The sequence below is a fragment of the Dama dama genome, chromosome 11 (genome assembly GCF_033118175.1).
Source record: "Dama dama isolate Ldn47 chromosome 11, ASM3311817v1, whole genome shotgun sequence".
NCBI classification, from domain to species: Eukaryota; Metazoa; Chordata; class Mammalia; order Artiodactyla; family Cervidae; genus Dama; species Dama dama.
The window spans coordinates 18,285,769-18,303,787 of record NC_083691.1 but is presented as its reverse complement, the minus strand read 5'-3'; the positions used below and the strand labels follow the sequence as shown (position 1 = coordinate 18,303,787).

Genomic DNA, 18,019 nt, shown 5'->3' with positions numbered 1-18,019 from the left:
CACAACCTTTTCCTTTTGCAGAAATTCCCTCTATTGCAGAAATCATAAAGCTGCTCTCGACCAATGCCTTTCTGTCCTTGTAGAGCAAGGCTAGGACTCTTTACTCCACATGATCATTTCTCTCCCAGCCACACGGACAAAGAGCCCAATACTGCCCTGCCCCAAGCGAGAGAATCACCCACTGGGCGAAGCCCTCCAGAGCCCTGGGCTGCCTTATCTTTCTGCATGCAACCAGTCTCCCGCCTTGGGCTCAGGTACTCAGTCCCCATTCTAGAAGAGTCTCACCTCCTGCTATCATTCATTCTCCCATTTACTCAGCCCCACCTTGGACTCAGGTACTCAGGTACTCAGTCCCTGACCTAGAAGAGTCTCACCTCCTGCTATCATTCATTCTCCCATTTACTCAGCCCCACCTTGGGCTCAGGTACTCAGTCCCCGATCTAGAAGAGTCTCACCTCCTGCTATCATTTATTCTCCCATTTACTCAGCTCCCCCTTGGGCTCAGGTACTCAATCCCCGATCTAGAAGAGTCTCACCTCCTGCTATCATTCATTCTCCCATTTACTCAGCTCCCCCTTGGGCTCAGGTACTCAGTCCCCGATCTAGAAGAGTCTCACCTCCTGCTATCATTCATTCTCCCATTTACTCAGCTCCCCCTTGGGCTCAGGTACTCAGTCCCTGACCTAGAAGAGTCTCACCTCCTGCTATCATTCATTCTCCCATTTACTCAGCCCCACCTTGGACTCAGATACTCAGTCCCCGACCTAGAAGAGTCCTACCTCCTGCTATCATTCATTCTCTCATTTACTCAGGAAATATCCCAGAGGGCTCTTTTGTGCATTAGGCTTTGTTGCAGTCTACCTAATGCCTGATTATGCTTCCAGATCTAGCAAAAGTTCAGCTCCTGCACGAAGCACATTGGCCACCGGCCTCTCCCACCAGGCTAGCGGCATGGTCAGGAGGGCAGGGACATCTACCTACCAGGCAGGTTGCCCCAGCACCCGGTTCAGTGAGGGTGGGCACACAGTCCTCAGGTGGGTTAACTGCCAGATGGGGAGACGCCGCTGTCAGGGCTCAGGGGAGAGCAGAGGTGAAGATAGCAGAAGCTATCATGACCACTGTCATGACCACTAGGTGAAGCACAGCCTAGTGCCAACGTCCCCCACCAGGCCTGAGCAGGGTTCACCAGGCACACGGGGCCCAATCCCACCAACTCTACTGACGAAGCCCTTCTCTCTCACAACCTGTCTGGATTCTCTGTCCCTGAATTTGAGGTGCAATGTAATTGCCAGAAGGAGAAAAGAAGGACTCAATGTTAAAAAGGAAAAGATAACTTTCTTCCCAAAGCAGTCCCTTGTCTCAGCGTCACGCCCCGCCCCCCAAACTGGACTAAGACCCCTCTTCTCTGCTGAGTCATCGCACTACCCTGACCATCCACTTTCACCCTGCCCTCAATCAGGGCATTTCCACGTGGGGAGAGGACAGTCAAAGCCCTTAGGAGTGAGGCATGCAAACACTCACTCCGGAAGACTTGGAATCTTCCATCTCTGGTGTGACAGCCCCTTAGCCAGCTTTGGAGCAACTGGAAATGTCACAGAAATTCAGCAGGAATTGTACTTCACCATTGTGACGATAAAACAAAAATTTCAGTTATATAACACTATTGAGAAACAGTACCATTCATAATGTCTTTGTCAACCAAGCAGCATAAATTTACATACATTAGGTATCAATAGAAATCATTTGCATTTGGGCAAGCCAACTCATATACACATTCTGTTGTCCCCTGGGAGTCTGAGAAACTCAGTGTTCAAACGGCACCATCGTTTTCGCCTATCTGTGTGACAACCAGATGGAAAGAGACCATTCATTTGTCGATCACAAATCAGCTCCACTCAGGAGGAAGGGCGCTGCTTACTTGTCAAGCATAACAAAACTACATCCTCTAGCAGCCCCTAAATGGGCCCAGTTCCCCTTCAGCCACCAAAGTGACCTTCCCCAAAGAAAGAGATCTAAAGTCAAATATCAGAACAGCAACAAAAAGGACTGAGAAAACTGTAAAAATGTGGAATATGATTATAGACCCAAAGACTGGGTACCACATAGCTACCACCTAAAACCCTCTCTCTCTTCTCAAGGATAACCAAGTAGAGTGGGCAGGATATAAAAAAAAAAAAAGAAAGAAAGAAAGAAAGAAATGTGCAATGTAACTAGAATACTCACTATGACACATGAGAGAAACATATTTTTAACACTGAAGAAGATATGCTTCTCTCAAAAGATACTTCATTCCAATGATGAATAATTCAAGATTGATGACGTCTCCAAGGTTACAGGGCCAAAAAATACCTCCTGCTACATACAAGACTGGAGTTATGCCTTACACTACCACTCAGCTCTTAAAACCTTGTATTTAAATACCCCCCACCATGGAATTTAAATTATAATTACACCTACACTCAATGCTATCTGGGCTTTCCTCTCCAATCTTGCTGCTATTATCTGCTTATTATGAATAAACAGTACCTTTTCCCAGAACAGCTAATACCACTAGTATTAATAGTAACGGGTACTATTAACTCTCTTCTGATGTAAGGTGCAAATATTTCTAAATTATCTGTCCTCCCTAGCCATTTCTAAAGACAGTAACTCATAGCAAATGATACATGTACATCATTCTGAATCGCTTTTAAAATAGACTGAACGAAGAAGCTTTAAGCATGTAGAGTCTGTGCATAAATACTGTACCCACATCTTTTTTTTTTTAACTCAATAAAACAATAACTAAGCAGGTACTCAGTTGCTCTGGGAAACAGAAAGATCCCTCAGTGACAAGAGCGGTGAGATCTGGGCTCAATTCTCAGGGCTACCACTGACTGTCTTCTTTAATGAAGCCACAAGACGCCTGGGAGGCTGTTTTCTCAGCTGTAAAATGGGCATAAAACCTGTCCAGCCCAAACCGTGTTTTGAAAAACAGTCGAGTTTAAATAAAAACATAAGCATATTATTTTTTTCAAAAAAAAGAGCTCCTGCTCTCAGGAGTCTGCAGTTTGGTTTCAGGAAACGAGAACACAAACGCAGGAAGCAGGTCGACGGTGGGAACGCATGCCTTCTCCAGGCGAGTCACCCCGACCGCTCCTGCGGGCAGGCCTGCAGTCGGCTCCCGCAGGACTCAGGGTGCAGAACACCAGGTACCCCTTCCAAGGGCCTCCCCCCACAATGAAGGGCTGATGCTTTCCCCCCGCCCCTTGTTCACCATGCCAGATGGGCTGCCTGAAGCCCAGCCCTGCTCACTTCACTCCTCTGCTCAAAAGCTGAGGTGTTTTCCTGCAGCCTGGGGCAGAGAAGGTGCTTCCACAGGGAGAAGACCTGCTCAGGGCGCTTGTGTGACACGCGGACCACTGGACTCAGCCACCCAAAGGCTCCACACACCCCAGCCCTCTGCCCACTCAGCCCAGACTCTACACTCAGAGCCCATCCGCGTAACTTGGGGCAGAAGCACTTGCTGTGAAGAGCCCCACAGGAAGTATTTCAAGCTTTGCAGGCCACATCCACACAGTCTCTGTTGTACAGTCTTCAGATTTGGGTGCGTTTTTTTTTTTATAATTCTTTTTAAACTGCCAATACCATTTTCATTTTAGTTTACTTTGGTTTTTGTTTTAGCTTTTTTTTTTTGCAAACAAAACCAGAGTGGACTATAAGCTTGCCATCCACTGTCCTGACCAAACAGGGACAACTCTGAGGACCCCAAACCCTCAGACAGGTGACCCCCTCCTGTGTCTTCTCTGATCAGATCCCGGCCCTGTGGAAGCGAGTGAGCACCAAGGAGGGAAGCATGGGCCACTCTCCGCACACACGGAGGACCCGCAGCCGCTGTGGTCCACCACACTGCACGCAGCACACTTCATGTCAAGCATGAGACATCCCAGGTCTGCCCCAATGATGGATGGACAGACGGACGGACAGACAGATGGATGCCTCAATCCACCACGGATGGATGGATCAATAGATCAATGGGTGGACGGATGGATCAACCAAACCCTGAATGTATGGACGGACAGATTGATCCAAAAGTGAGTCAGAGTAACAGCTTTAAGATTTCAGAGAAGGGCTTCCCTGGTGCCTCCGTGGTGAAGAATCTGCCTGCCAATGCAAGAGACATGGGTTTGATTCCCAATCCAGGAAGATCCCACATTCCTCAGAGCAGTTAAGTCCATACAGCACAACTACTGAACCTGGAGTCGAAAGTACTGAAGCCCACGGGCCCTACAGCCCTTGCTCCACAACAAGAGAAGCTCCCACAAGGAGGAACCCACACATTGCAATTAGAGTAGCCCCTACTTGCCACTACTAGAGAAAATCCCATGCAGCAACAAAGACCCACCACAGCCAAAAAATAAAATAAAATTTAAAAAATTATTTTTCAAAAAGAGAAGAAAGTTCTGATAGATGAGGGATGTTAGGGAAGGTTTTACAGAATAAAAGAGATATTTTTGAGTGAAGAAAGTCGATATCAGGGTGCTTTAGAGAGAGATTCCGGTAATTCTTATAGAGATTTACCTGTTTCAAAGGATAACATGACAATCTTGATGATGCAAATCAAAACAAATTTATTTCTAAACATACAGCAAGCCACTTGAAGGTCAAGATATAAAATCACAAAAACAAAGATTACCTGGACCTTCACACTCAACAGACAATTTCTGAGAACCATGGGCTGGGAAGCACCTGGGACTCCAAGGATTCAAAAAGAAGGGACACTTAACCTGAGGCACTCTCAGGGTCTGGCAGGAGGGTCCAACAGGAAAACTAAGAGCAGGCCTAACTGTGGATTCTGAAGCTCCCTTGCCCCCGAGAAGGAAATGCCAAGATACTCTGAGGTCTGATAGCAAACTGCATGCTTCTTAACAGCAGACATCTAAGAGCCCAGGGTTGTCCTCACGAAAGCCTGCGTGACCCAGAAACTGATTCCATGTCATTCTGCCATGGCCCAAACCCCATCCTGAAAGATGTCCTAAATGCCACATTTGGACTAACACCAAAGGAAGGAGTTGTTCCACGTAAGTGAATTTTCTCAGTGAACTAAAAGTCATCAAAATTACACAGCAAAGCTCAAAAACCATCCTCGTGCAAACTCCCCTCAAAGGATCACATGCCTCCCTGCCCACCAGGGCAGACAGCACCAACTGGAACTCTTGTTAGACCTGCTGCTGAGCGGGGAGAAGCCTCGGGGATCCCTAGAGAAGAGGTAGCCCCACACTCTGAGTGAGTCCAGTGTTCTCTCTTCCTCCCTTCCACTGGTCTCAGCTGTTGAGCGCTGGTCCCTGTTATTTCTATTTCACTACTTGGCCTTTTTGAGAACCCTGAGGATGACCCTGACCTACAGAGAAACAAGATGGTTGTTCCAGCAGCTACTGACAACAGCTTTTTCTTCTATTTACCTTCTAACACACGTCTACCACTGGCTTTAATTATTCAACCTAACAGTACATTTTCCTTGGGAAAACCAGTAACAAATTCCTGAAACACTCATCTGCTGACACTGCTACTCCCTAATTCAACCCAAAACCTAGCCAACTGTCAGAACGCTCTACCAACTCACAGTACATCAAGGGCAGGAATAAAGCCCTGAATGTGACACCCCAGGCCTCGCTGGCTTTGTGCACAGATGCTCAGGGATGCAAGGAGGTTTATAAATTAAAAAGAGCAAATAAAACAGAAGCCCTTAAGAGACTTCACATTAGCTATGACTAAAGCAACTGTGTCATAAGATCAATCAAACCTTTACTTTGCTCTGGCCATAAAGAAGAAGACGGTGCACTTCAAAAAATTAAGCTCCTTCCACACTGTTACAGAAGACAATAAATCATTTTTAAAAGACAGAACAATAAACCCAGTTCCTGGAAAACTGAGAGGAGGCAGGGTGGTAGGAAAGGAGGCCACCGTGAAATGTCATCACCAAAGAGCAACTCCCCAGGAAAGAAAGTCGCAGACTAAAACCCCAAACTAAATCTTCCCTTGTGTGTCCCCTCTGGCTGGAAAATCCGCTTTAAAAAGGATGTACAGGGCCTGGGGGTCTGGAAATACACCAAAGGAGTGCAGGCAAGAGAACGCAGGAGAAAAAACAAGGGAGGTGAGAATTTTCAGCTTTGGACACCGCCTAGTCGGCAGCATCAGCAACCTGGTCTCCAAGGAAAAGAAACCATAGCGTGGAGGAGGCAAGGGAAGGGAGATGGAGGAGGTGGGGAGCCTTCTGCCTCCTTACGATTTCCGCCTTGCACCACCCTGCCTGATACCTCTTCCCCATGAGAAAAGCCTATGGCCTGGCAAGCTACCACCAGGGCAAACAAAAGCTGCAGGTTCTGACAACCCAACAGCCCAAGGAGTAAACACACCTCATTCCTACTGGCCACAAAAGAAAAAACCACAAGAGAACTTACAAGATGAGAAGAAAACCAGGAAGCTCAACAGTTATCTTTGGTCAAGAAGCAAGGGGTCCCCACAGTGAACAGGTCAAGATGACGCTTACAGAAAGCAGCAGCCAAAAGGCCAGGATAACCGGGAAAAACAATGGACCGTTCTGAGCTCGCTGCTGCAAAGACAGACGAGGCCTGGCCCTGGACTGGAAAACTCTCAGGTACCACGGTACATCCGGCCAAATGAGGCACGTATCTGCAACCAGGCGATCAACAGTGACGCTCCCGCTAACAGACTTTGCAATCAGAGACCACACGGGCAAGTCCTGTTTCTTTTCACCAGGGAAGCCAAGCACAACAGCGCTGTGATCAAGAGACCAAGGCATACACCTGGAAAGACCCTTCATGAGACGGGATGGCAAAGTACAGAGCACCATTTGTCCCAGACAAACTAGTGATGCGCCCAAAGAAATTCCAGCCTCTGGGCCAACCACCTTATCGACTCCAGGGGTGTTTTGGGGGAGGGAATGTTTAACGGGGGAGTAGAGAAAGGAATATTTTCACCTCTAACCTCTTGAAAGGTATGGATTTTCTTGAATGGCCATGAGAAAGTGGAGGAGATGGTCAAGAAAAGGAAAGAAGGCAAGAAGAGGCAGGTGAACTGTGTTGCAGACACAATGTTAAGAAACATCTCATTCATCCTCCACTTTACAACCGAGGCCACTGAGGCTGGACCAGTGAAATCAGCTGCCCAAGGCCCAACACCAGGAGAGCTATCAGATCAGGGCTAGCAGAGGAACAGACACAGTACAGGGACTGAACACTCTCGCTTCCCCTCAGAATCTCCCCAGAGTTCCCTGACTGCCAGCAGGGTACTCAGTCTGCCTAGACAAGTCACATCTGTGACCCTGCAGTGGTCACTCTCCAAGCACACATCTGCTGACACCGGGGGGATACTGCATGGACTGGTCACTGCCTACGTGGCTCTGGAGTCCTCTACAAGCAGCTCTGATAGTGTTCTCAGCTCTGGGGGTGGGGGGACGTGTCCTAACTCACTCCAAAGCAGGCAAGGCCGCTTAATAAACACCTCTGACGTGAAGCACCTCCCCAGGGGTTAGAGTCTGACAACCCTGCCCAGGCAACCTCACCTCAATGGCATCGACAGTGGAGACCCACCTGCAGAAGGTGGACGACTATCAACCTGCATGACTGAAGCCCAGAGAAACACCCATAAGAGGGATCTTTACAGGCAAGAGATGCCAGCAGGAGACCATCAGGGAGACATTAAAGGACCAACAGGAAAACAGTCTTAAGCACACAGGCTGATCTCGGCGTGGCTGGGGTTCCTGGTTCCATCATCTGCTAACTGGGGGGCAGGCTAGCTACCTGCAGTCACGGCACTTGTCTGAGCTTTGGTGTCTTCAACTATAAACCAGAGGTAACAGGATCTACACCAGACAGGCCAAGTGAAAGGATTCAATCATCAAAACCTTCCATTTACAACACAGCACGGCCCTTAACACAGAATTAGTGCTCAAAGAAATGTCAGCCATTGGTGTTAAAAATTAAAACAACAACAAAAAAACTCTATTAAGATTGTGATTTCTAGGAAACTAGGGAAAGAGGCCCTCAAATCGGGATTACCTGGCTAGAATCCTAAAAGCCAAGGCAATTCATCATTTGCGGGAACTGTCTTCACCAGCCAAGGACTTTGATTGCCAGCATCTGCGTATAAAATCATATTGACAGAGCCATCTTCAGCTGGAGCGAGAGATGATAATCCCGTTAGTAGGGCAGGCCTCCTGCCAGGGTGTGAGCAGTGCCCAGGGCCACCAAGCTCTGCAGGGCTGGGCATGTCAGCAAAGCAGTGAAGGGAGTAAAGAGGAACCATTTGGGGGGCAACACAGACAGAGGAGGCAGAGAGGCAGCAAGCATTCCCCAGAAGCACCCACTCAAGGAAGGCAGCAGGTGCGTGGTACTAAACTGGACAGCAAGAGAGAGGTCGCGCCAAATAATCACAGAGGCATCAATACAGACAGCGTTTTCCAGGCCAGGCTCCACAGAGGCAGCCGGAGGCTACAGGAGCGGAAACTCGCAGGTCAAAATGCTTGCATTTGAATCCTGGCTCCACCACTTCCTAGCTCTGTGCTCCTGGTAAAGTGGTTTAGGTTCCAGAGACCTTACAGGATTTTCGTAATCATTGAACAAGTTAAGAGTTAATATGTGTAAAAAATTTAAAGCAAGCCTGGCATACTGTAAGCATCCAATAAGTGCTAAGAGGCAAGAGAAAAGAAAAAAAAAAAAAAAAACAGCGACTGACAGTAACATTTCAGCTATGCTGTAGACACCCCAAACACACTCATGCAACAACAGCATCGTTTCAAATACGTTACCTTCACTGAAAACAAGGCAGAAGTCCAACTATCACTTCACACCCAAGCCTGCCCTTCAGAGTTAAGGACAGCAGATGACAAACCAGAAAAATAAGAAAGGTAAAAATAGAACTGAGCAGCCCAGCTCAGGGTCCTAACTACAGGACTCATAGATGCAATTCATAGTGTCACTGAACTCCAAGGCATGCATGAGGGTATAAACTAACCTGGGATCACATGAGAAACTGCCCTGACCTTGAAAAAAATTCGGAGAGCATGGCTGTCCAACCACAACTGACAGCTTTACCCTCCACCCCTAGTTCCTCTAAGCACCTTTACTACTCGATGATTGTAACACAGGCTCGGGGTGTCACCCCTCTCTGCTGAACTCTAAGAACCAATTCATGACCATGACACTGTAATAATCACAAGGCTTGTTTAAACAACACTGTTACACAGTCACTCACTCACTCACTCCAAAAGACAATCAACTAAAATAATCTTGTCAAGCCTGGAATTCTTAGTCTGAATTCAGAGAGCTGGGATTGGAAAAAAGAATTACATCTGTATTTCATTAGCCCCCAACTAAAATTTAGCACTTCCCTCAATTATGAATGTAAGCAACACACCATGGTAACATCAGCAGTACCTGTGACTCCAAAAAGAAGACTCAATATTTTTAGAGTCGTTAGAAACAGCTCCCCACATTGCTTACATTCATCAGGACCTCAAAATTAAAGTATTTATTGGACCCACAACCAACCAGATCTTGATATTCAATGCATTAGTAAAGAAATACATATTAGTGTTATAGATTTTTTTCAAATATTTTTCTAACTGTATTTCAATAGATCTGGTCCCGTTTAAGATTGTATGAGGGGACCCTGGTAGCTCAGCTGGTAAACAATCCGCCTGCAATGCAGGAGACCCCACTTTGACTCCTGGGTTGGGAAGATCCCCTGGAGAAGGGATAGGCTACCCACTCCAGTATTCTTAGGCTTCGCTGGTGGCTCAGACACAGTAAAGAATCCGCCTGCAATGCAGCAGACCTGGGTTCAATTTTATTCGATGCATTAAAACATCTTTCTGAAATATCTTCACCAGAGTTCCAGAGGGTCCACAGCACAAAAGAAGTGCTGAAGGGATAAACACTAACTGCACACAAAAGACTGAGAAAATAAGGGCTTTAGGGGAAGGAGCTGGTCCTGCCCGCTTTTACGTCACTGCACCCCACAGTGACAATACACTGGTAGGTGCCCAGGCCTATTTACGTATCAGGAGACCCAACACAACCAAATACAAATGAAAACACAGCTCCAGCATTCCAGCTCTGGTTCATTTACTCCACATCATCCATATGATAAAACCATAACGGTACAAAAGTACCTGGAAGGACCCTGGCAACCACCTGAAGGCCGTATGACACAGAGAAAGTATAAGCAAAGCAGGCAGGTTCCTATTGTGGCAGGAGGGGAGGTGAATTCACCACCTCTTTTTTAGTGGAAAGAAGAGTGTTTGGGGAGCTGAATGGGAACAGTGTCCCAGACATCTGACACCGCTAAGAAAGTGTCACAGGCTACATCTACCTACAAACAAGAGGACGGAAGCAAACACCCCGTCCACGCAGCTCTGCGTCCTCTCTCCCTTCTCTGACCTGCGTCTGTGGAAAACCAAATGAACGTCCAGCCTTGGTTCCAACACAACTTTCAGAGCAAGCTGTGCTGAGCAGCACCGCGGGCCTCCACCCGCTGACACCTGGGTGTCAGCTTCGCCAGGGGGACACCAGGAGGTCCACTCTTCGGGGGCCGGAGCCTGGCCTCTGCCTCCACTGGGACAGGGACCCTGTTCTGTTCAGCTCACCCTAGCGCACACCATGACCGTCAGCACAGAGGGTCTCCACTGGACTCTCATCGCCCCCGCTGCATCCGCCTGCGGGAAGACCCCCAGCCCCCACCAATCTCCCTCTTTTCTCTCCTGCCCTGCCTGTCTATCCTGCCTGGAACGACCACCCTGAAATACCAATAATGTAAATCAGATCAAACCCTCCAACGGCTTCCCACCACATGAGAACAAAACCCAGCCCCTCCCGACATCGCCAAGGTCTCCTGTGATCTGGCCTGCCCGGCCCCCACCCTCACCCCTCCTCTCCTCCAGGATGGCTGAGTCACCCCCACCTTTTCACAGGCTGCTCCTCCCTGGCTCCTCACTGCGTCCTGGGCTCTGCTGCAATGCCACCTCTTCAGAGAGGCCTCTCCTGATTTCAGTTTCCTGCTCTTCAGAGTCTCATTCTATTCCTGTATCCTGTGTAACTTATCACTTGTCACTACCTGGCATTACCTTACTTTACTGCAGTGATCATCAACCCCATTTAGGGGGTGGCTTTAGAAAATGCCAGTGCTTCAGGACCCACCCTAACTAATAAAGTCGGAATTTCATGGAGCTGGCCAGGCATCTCTCTATTCTACAACCTCCTCCCTCCCTGCAAGTGATTCTACTGTCCATCACGGTGAGAACGGCATTTCGCAAACCTTAACGAGCACAGAATGCACCTGGGGATCTTGGGAAACCATAGATTCCGATTCCAAGGCCTAAGGTGGGCCCTGACAGTCTGCGTTTCTAACAAACTTCTAGGCGATGCTGATGCTGCTGTCAGTAGACCCTTCTGAGTTGCAAGCATCTAAAAAGCATTGTCCGGCAGAACTTTCTGCGATGACAAAAATGTTCTAAACCTACACTGTCCAATGCACATGTGCTTATTAGCACTTGAAATGTGGCTGGGGCAGCCAAGAAACTGAATGCTTGATTTCAGGCTGCCATGTTGGATACTGCCTAAAATTAACCATCACTAGTCACTCTTGAGAGTCCCTTGGACTGCAAGGAGATCCAACCAGTCCATCCTAAAGGAGATCAGTCCTGGGTGTTCATTGGAAGGACTGATGTTGAAGCTGAAACTACAATACTTTGGCCACCTGATGCGAAGAGCTGACTCATTTGAAAAGACCCTGATGCTGGGAAAGATTGAGGGCAGGAGGAAAAGGGGACGACAGAGGATGAGATGATTGGATGGCATCACCGACTCGATGGACATGGGTTTGGGTGGACTCCGGGAGCTGGTGGTGGACAGGGAGGCCTGATGTGCTGCAGTTCACGGGGTCACAAAGAGTCGGACACGACTGAGCAACTGAATTGAACTGAATCCCATCACTTCATGGCAAACACTAGGGGAAAATGTGGAAGGAATGAGATTTTATTTTCTTGGGCTCCAAAACCACTGTGGATGGTGACTGCAGCCATGGAATTAAAAGACGCTTGCTCCTTGAAAGGAAAGTTATGACAAACCTAGACAGTGTATTCAAAACCAGAGACATCATTTTGCTGAAAAAGGTCTGTCTAGTCAAAGCTATGGTTTTTCCAGTAGTCATGTACAGATGTGAGAGTTGGACCATGAAGAAAGCTGAACGCCAAAGAATTGAGGCTTTTGAACTGTGGTGTTGGAGAAGACTCTTGAGAGACCCTTGAACTGCAACGAGATCAAACCAGTCAATTCTCAAGGAAATCAACCCTGAATATTCCCTAGAAGGACTGATGATGAAGCTGAAACTCCAATATTTTGGCCACCTGAAGAGAAGAACGGACTTATTGGAAAAGACCCTGATGCTGGGAAAGATCAAGGGCAGGAGGAGAAGGGGACAACAGAGGATGAGATGGTTGGATGGCATTACCGACTCAATGGACACGAGTGTGAGCAAACTCAAGGAGATGGTGAAGGACAGGGAAGCCCGACATGCTGGTCCATGGGGTCACAGAGTCGGACACGAATGAGTGACTGAACAACAACAAACTGGACAGTGCAGATCTAAAATGAATGTGCTCCATGAAGAAAGGCATCAGGGCCTGGGAATGGGGAGGGTAAGAATCAAGGATTATTCCAAATTCGTGGTCTGAGCAGTGCTGTGAATTGGCTATGAAAATTCAACCAGAGGCCTAGATGGCCACCACCTCAGGAGTGGGTCAATATTTACCTAAGGCGGGGAGACAAATACAAAAGGCTCTATTGAGACAGCTTAGTACCTACAGATGACTATCCTGACTTCAAGACTCGATCCCATGTCATCATGCAAGGCCCTCCTATCCATGACCCCAGACACACCTGACCCCTGCCATCCCTGGGCATCCAGGATTTTGGACAATCTTGTGGTCACAGCCTAACCATGTTTTACTGCACTGATTTGTTTATAGGATGGCTGTCTCTCCCACTCAGCTGCAGGCTGCTTCAAAGATAGAACACATTCCTCCTGGGAACTCTCTTCCCATCACCTGGCACACAGCAAGCATTTACTAAATACTGAATGAGGGACAGGCCTGAAACCCCACCAGGAAGGCATTAGTATTTTAACTGTTAATCACAAGAAAGAGACAAATTGAAGGGGCAATTGGGGGAGGGGGGTGCGGAGAATGGGAATCTCGTAAGCAGAGATCATTCTCTCAAATCACTCCAAGATTTCCAGACACCTATGTCCAGATTACAGAATACAGCATAAAAAGGCGGCCCTCGGGCTTCCCTGATGGTCCAGTGGTTAAGAATCTGCCTTGTGCAGTGCAGGGGAGACAGGTTTGAACTCTGACCAGGGAACAAAGATCCCACATGCCATGGAGCAACTAAACCCCTGAGCCACAATTACTGAGCACCCAGGCTCTGGAGGCAGCGCAATACAGTCAGAGTCGGAGGGCCACAGCAAAGATCCCACCTGCTGCAAGTAAGACCCGACGCAGCCACATAAACAAACATATATGTCTTTTTTTTTTTTTACTGTGGTCCTGTCTGACCCATACAGGCTCATTTCTGAAAATAAGAATGGACTGGGCAAGTAGGTGATGTCCTTTCAGTCAGTCGTGTCCAACTCTGCGACCCCATGGACTGTAGCCTACCAGGCTTCTCTGTCCGTGGGATTCTCCAGGCAAGAATACTGGAGTGGGTAGCCATTCCCTTCTCCAGGGATCTTTCCAACTCAAGAGATCAAACCTGGGTCTCCTGCATTGCAGGCAGATTCTTTATCATCTGAGCCATCAGGGAAACCCGACAATAAATCTAAAATCCATTAATCTGCTATTTGGAGGAGGTGTTTTTCAAACAAATCACACAGGGTTTAGAACCATACTCTTGCCTAAAAAGTACACAGGCCGGGTTCCCACTAACAGCTGCTGGGAGGGGCATCTGGCCCCAAGGACAGCAAGGCCCCCGGGAGTCTGGGCAGTCCAGATGCTCCCTCTCTCCCTGCAGTTAGAACCCTGTGCTTGTGACAGCAATGAGATTTCCAAGGCAACCAAGGACAACAGAGTGGAGAACTATGGCCCGGAAGGAAGCAGATTAAATTTTAATACTTACAAGTCAACATCAAATTTATTTTTAAAACTATGTATCTGACAAAGCCAAATAAGCACGACAGAGTGGCTGATGCTTTAAAGGAGGGTCTAACTATGAACATTTCACATACATGTACAACTTTTCCCTATTCTGAGAATATTTCAAAGGGCTCAGAGACTCAAAGAACGTGAGACAGCAATAAAACCCCCACAAACAGTAGAGGGGAGGGTTTTCAGATTCAGTCACTACTGATTTTTTCCATTATTTCCAAAAACACAGGGCAGATCCCAATTGAAGCATCAGACTTGGCTAAAACTGTGCAAAACAATTACTTCACCAAGAGATCACCAAGTGAAAATTTTAAAACACTGCTGTGCTGACCTGCTGCCAAGACAACAAACCAGTTAAAAAGCAATGGTTAACAGACATGTAGTAGCTTTCAATTCACTTACTCATTCAACCATTCCTTTCCCCCTACTCTCCTAGGCCACATCAACCCACCCATGTAAATCTCATCTTGGGGCCAAATATCTGCATCAGGTTCTATGGATTAATTATAATACAAACTGTTAAAGCAGTTAGCATGTATTACACCGGTTGTCTACCAGGTACTGTGTTGTGGACTATCTCATTAAACTCTCTCACCTCTCCAAGGCAGACAGGTATTGTTATCCAGACTAACATCAAGGCAAACGAGAAAACATTAGTCGTCTCATCCAAGTTCACACAACTGGCCAGTGGTGGAATCTGAACTTGGACAATCTGACAAAAGAGTCATTTAGAGAATTCAGCCTTACTGAAAGTAACAAACAGCAGCATCATTTCTGAAAACGGCATGGAGCCAAGTTCAAGCTCCAGCTCTTCAACTTACTAGCTCTATAACCTTGAGCAAATTAGCATCTCTAAGCCTCAACTTCTTCAAGTGTAACTCGAGAATGAGAAATAAATGCAACAGATGAGAGGTTCATGGTACTGGGTAGGATAGTCCAGCTACAGGCACGCGTATCAAAGAAAAAGTACACTTCAGTTGTAGGATGATTTTTAGCAGACATAGCCTATCCTGGAAATAACAGATACACAAAGGTTACTCGGTTCAAAATTAGTTTACTAATTCAGTGACATGTATGTTTAAACATAGGACCATGGACTTGCAAATTTTATATTTATTTCTGTGAAATGAGTAACTCTGTTCCAATAACCACTGTCTGCAGGAAGCACATGCTTGGTTAAAATCAAAATATGAAGACATACTTGTTAAATAAAACTGTTCCCAATTCAGTTCTCTCATAAATGTAAGCTCACATGTGGCATCATCTCAGTATGTGTACTGGATCTGCTTAAAGTGAGACAGAACTGTAATTTTTTTTTTTTTTTTGAGATTTTAACCAATTCGTGTGTGTTCTTAAGACGCAACATGGAGCAAGCCTGCAGTTAAATAAAATGACCAAATCCGGTCTCTCTTTCATCCACTCAGTAACTGAGCTCTAGGGTAATCTGCCCAGCACACTAAAAGAGCTTTGGAACTACACACCGCAAACTAACATTAATCACGAAAGGGTATGCCAATTTTAATAGCAACTCCTGTTTGCCTAGCTTTCCAACATCTGCCAGTGTTAATAATATTTAACCGACAAACTGCAGTAGGGAAAAGAAACAGAACTTTAAGCACAATTAAGCATTCTTTTTAAGGCATGGTGTATAAAAGCTCCCTTCCCTGAAAACACACTCAGCTACCTTTTGGGTTGCTATCAGTCAATAAACATTATTAATGATGTATTTTCAAAACACTGCGAAAATTTTTTTCTTGCTTTTCAACCAGCACTTCTGAAGAAACTTCTGACACTCATCCCCCACCAGCCTAATTTGAAGGCATCATTTTGAAGCCTTGCTAATAAGAGTAGAATTAAGTGATGTGGGATCACACAGCTCACCGCAAAACGTTTACATGCAGCTCTCTTCCACCAAAAAAAAAATGGGGGGGGGGGGTGGGAGGCGAGGAAGGAGGGAGGGGAGGATGCCCTTACTACACTTAAAACATTCAGAATGCTGAATGTGCTGCTTTTCATTTAGCCTATTATTGACTGTTAATGCCTACAAAGGAAATTTTTTTTCATTAAGGGAAAACATTCTGGATTTATTTTTTCCCAAGCAGTTCCTAACAGCAGCTGCTTTGTTCAAGTGGGCAAAAAAACTGAATGCCATCGCTTAATTAAGCTCTTCTGGTGACCTCCCTTCACTCACTCAGGCCCAGTCCTCTCCTAAAATACCTACCATACCCCATTTCAAGAATGTACCTTGACATTGTGGCGGAAAAGAAGGTGATCATCGATTCAACAGCGGCACCGTAGGGCTTGTAAACCAAGTACATTTAGTACATACCTATTTAGTATAAACCAAGCACTTGACACATAGTTGTCTCTGACCCTCATCACCACCCTGGAAAGGATGCACTGCTCGTCCCGTCTGACAGGTAAGGGTAAATGAGGGCAGAGAAGCGAGAAAAAGCCCCAAACCACAGTCAGCGGTGGCCCTGGCCTCCCAAACCCTGCCCTTCGGTAGCAGGCCGTTCTGACCGTCACCTAAGCCTGCTGGTCCTAAGTGCGCTCGCCCAGGACGTGGAGGGCTTCCTAGTTAGCAGCAGACGATGACTCTGCACCTTGCCTAAAATCAGGCCTTTTCCAGGCTGATGAGGAAGGGAGGCGTCCGGGGGGAGCGATCAGGTAAGACACACACATCCCGGGGTGGTGGGGCTGGGGAGAGGAAGGGAGCAAAGTCCTTCGTATCAGAAGCCCGGCTCCCCGCACTCCTCCCCGGGCGCGCTGCGGGACCGGGCGGGCCTCCCTGGCTAAAGGTGCGCACACCTTTCCTGGGCAGCCGGGGTCCCCCGGACCGGCCCTCGAGTCCGGCAGAGCCGGGCCCCGGGCACAGAGCGCCGCGCCGGGCAGGCTAGGCACCCGGGCAATTCCCCAAACTGGGGACGGGGGGGGGGCGCCGGGGACCCGCTGGCGAGCCGATGACCCTGCCGCGACGGCCAGGGTGGGGGCTCCCCGCTCACCACTGCCCCGACTCTCGGGCCAAAGTTGGCTGGGCGCGGGCAAGGGGGACGGGATATGAACCGTCCGGCCCGGCGCCCCGCGGGGGGCTGGGGAGGGAAGGGGCGGGGGGTGGTCTTAAAAAGGCCCAAGGTAGCCTGGCAGCAGCAGCCTTCTCCTGGAACAAAGGGCTTCTGTTTCGGGCAGGGATCGCCCGGCCGCGTCCGGATTCCGAGGGAAAGAAACTTTTTCCCGGGATGCCGGAGCCGGGCCCGGGCGGGGGGGGGGGGGCGGGGGCAGGCGGGGGCGGGGACGCACCCGGGCGCGGCGCTACCTGCGGCCGGAGCCGCCCCCGGCCGCCCCGCGAAGCCCGCGGGCGCTGCTCACCTCCTCGATGGCCGCCACGGTGTTCCGGCACTGCGCCGTGCGCGTGGTGAAGCTCGAGGCCGTGGGCGCCTTGTAGTCCTCATGGGTCTCGGCCACGAATTCCGACACGGAGATCTGGTCCGGCATCGCCTCGGCGCGGCGGGCGGCCGGCCGCGGGGCAGCCGCCGCCTCAGCCGCTTTGCGCGGGCTCCGATCGGCCGCCCGGACGCCGCCTGCCGGCCCGCGGACAAAGGGAGGCGCCGGGGCGCGGGCCGCCGCCGCGGGAGCCGCACGAGCCGCCGCAGGGCGCGGGTGGGCCGCCCGCGGGGCCGGGCGGCGGGAGCAGGGGACGCGCGCGCGCAGCGCCGCGCAGCTCGGGCGCGGCCCGTCCGTCCGTCCGTCCGTCCGCCGCCGCCGCTGCCGCCTGCGCTCGCGATCGGTCCCCGAAGCGGAGGCGCACAGCCGGCG

At 48.9% G+C, this 18,019-nt stretch overlaps 1 protein-coding gene across 2 annotated transcripts in view; it reads right to left on the bottom strand.

The window, feature by feature from the left end:
* Positions 1–17,739, bottom strand: part of ASAP2 (ArfGAP with SH3 domain, ankyrin repeat and PH domain 2) — a 153,203-nt gene extending 135,464 nt beyond the window's left edge. For both annotated transcript variants that reach the window (XM_061154787.1, XM_061154788.1), the window contains exon 1: positions 17,573–17,739. In XM_061154787.1, the coding sequence (XP_061010770.1) occupies positions 17,573–17,698 (126 nt within the window). In that variant the 5' untranslated portion in view covers positions 17,699–17,739. The remainder of the gene's footprint in view (positions 1–17,572) is intronic.
* Positions 17,740–18,019: the final 280 nt, after the last annotated feature.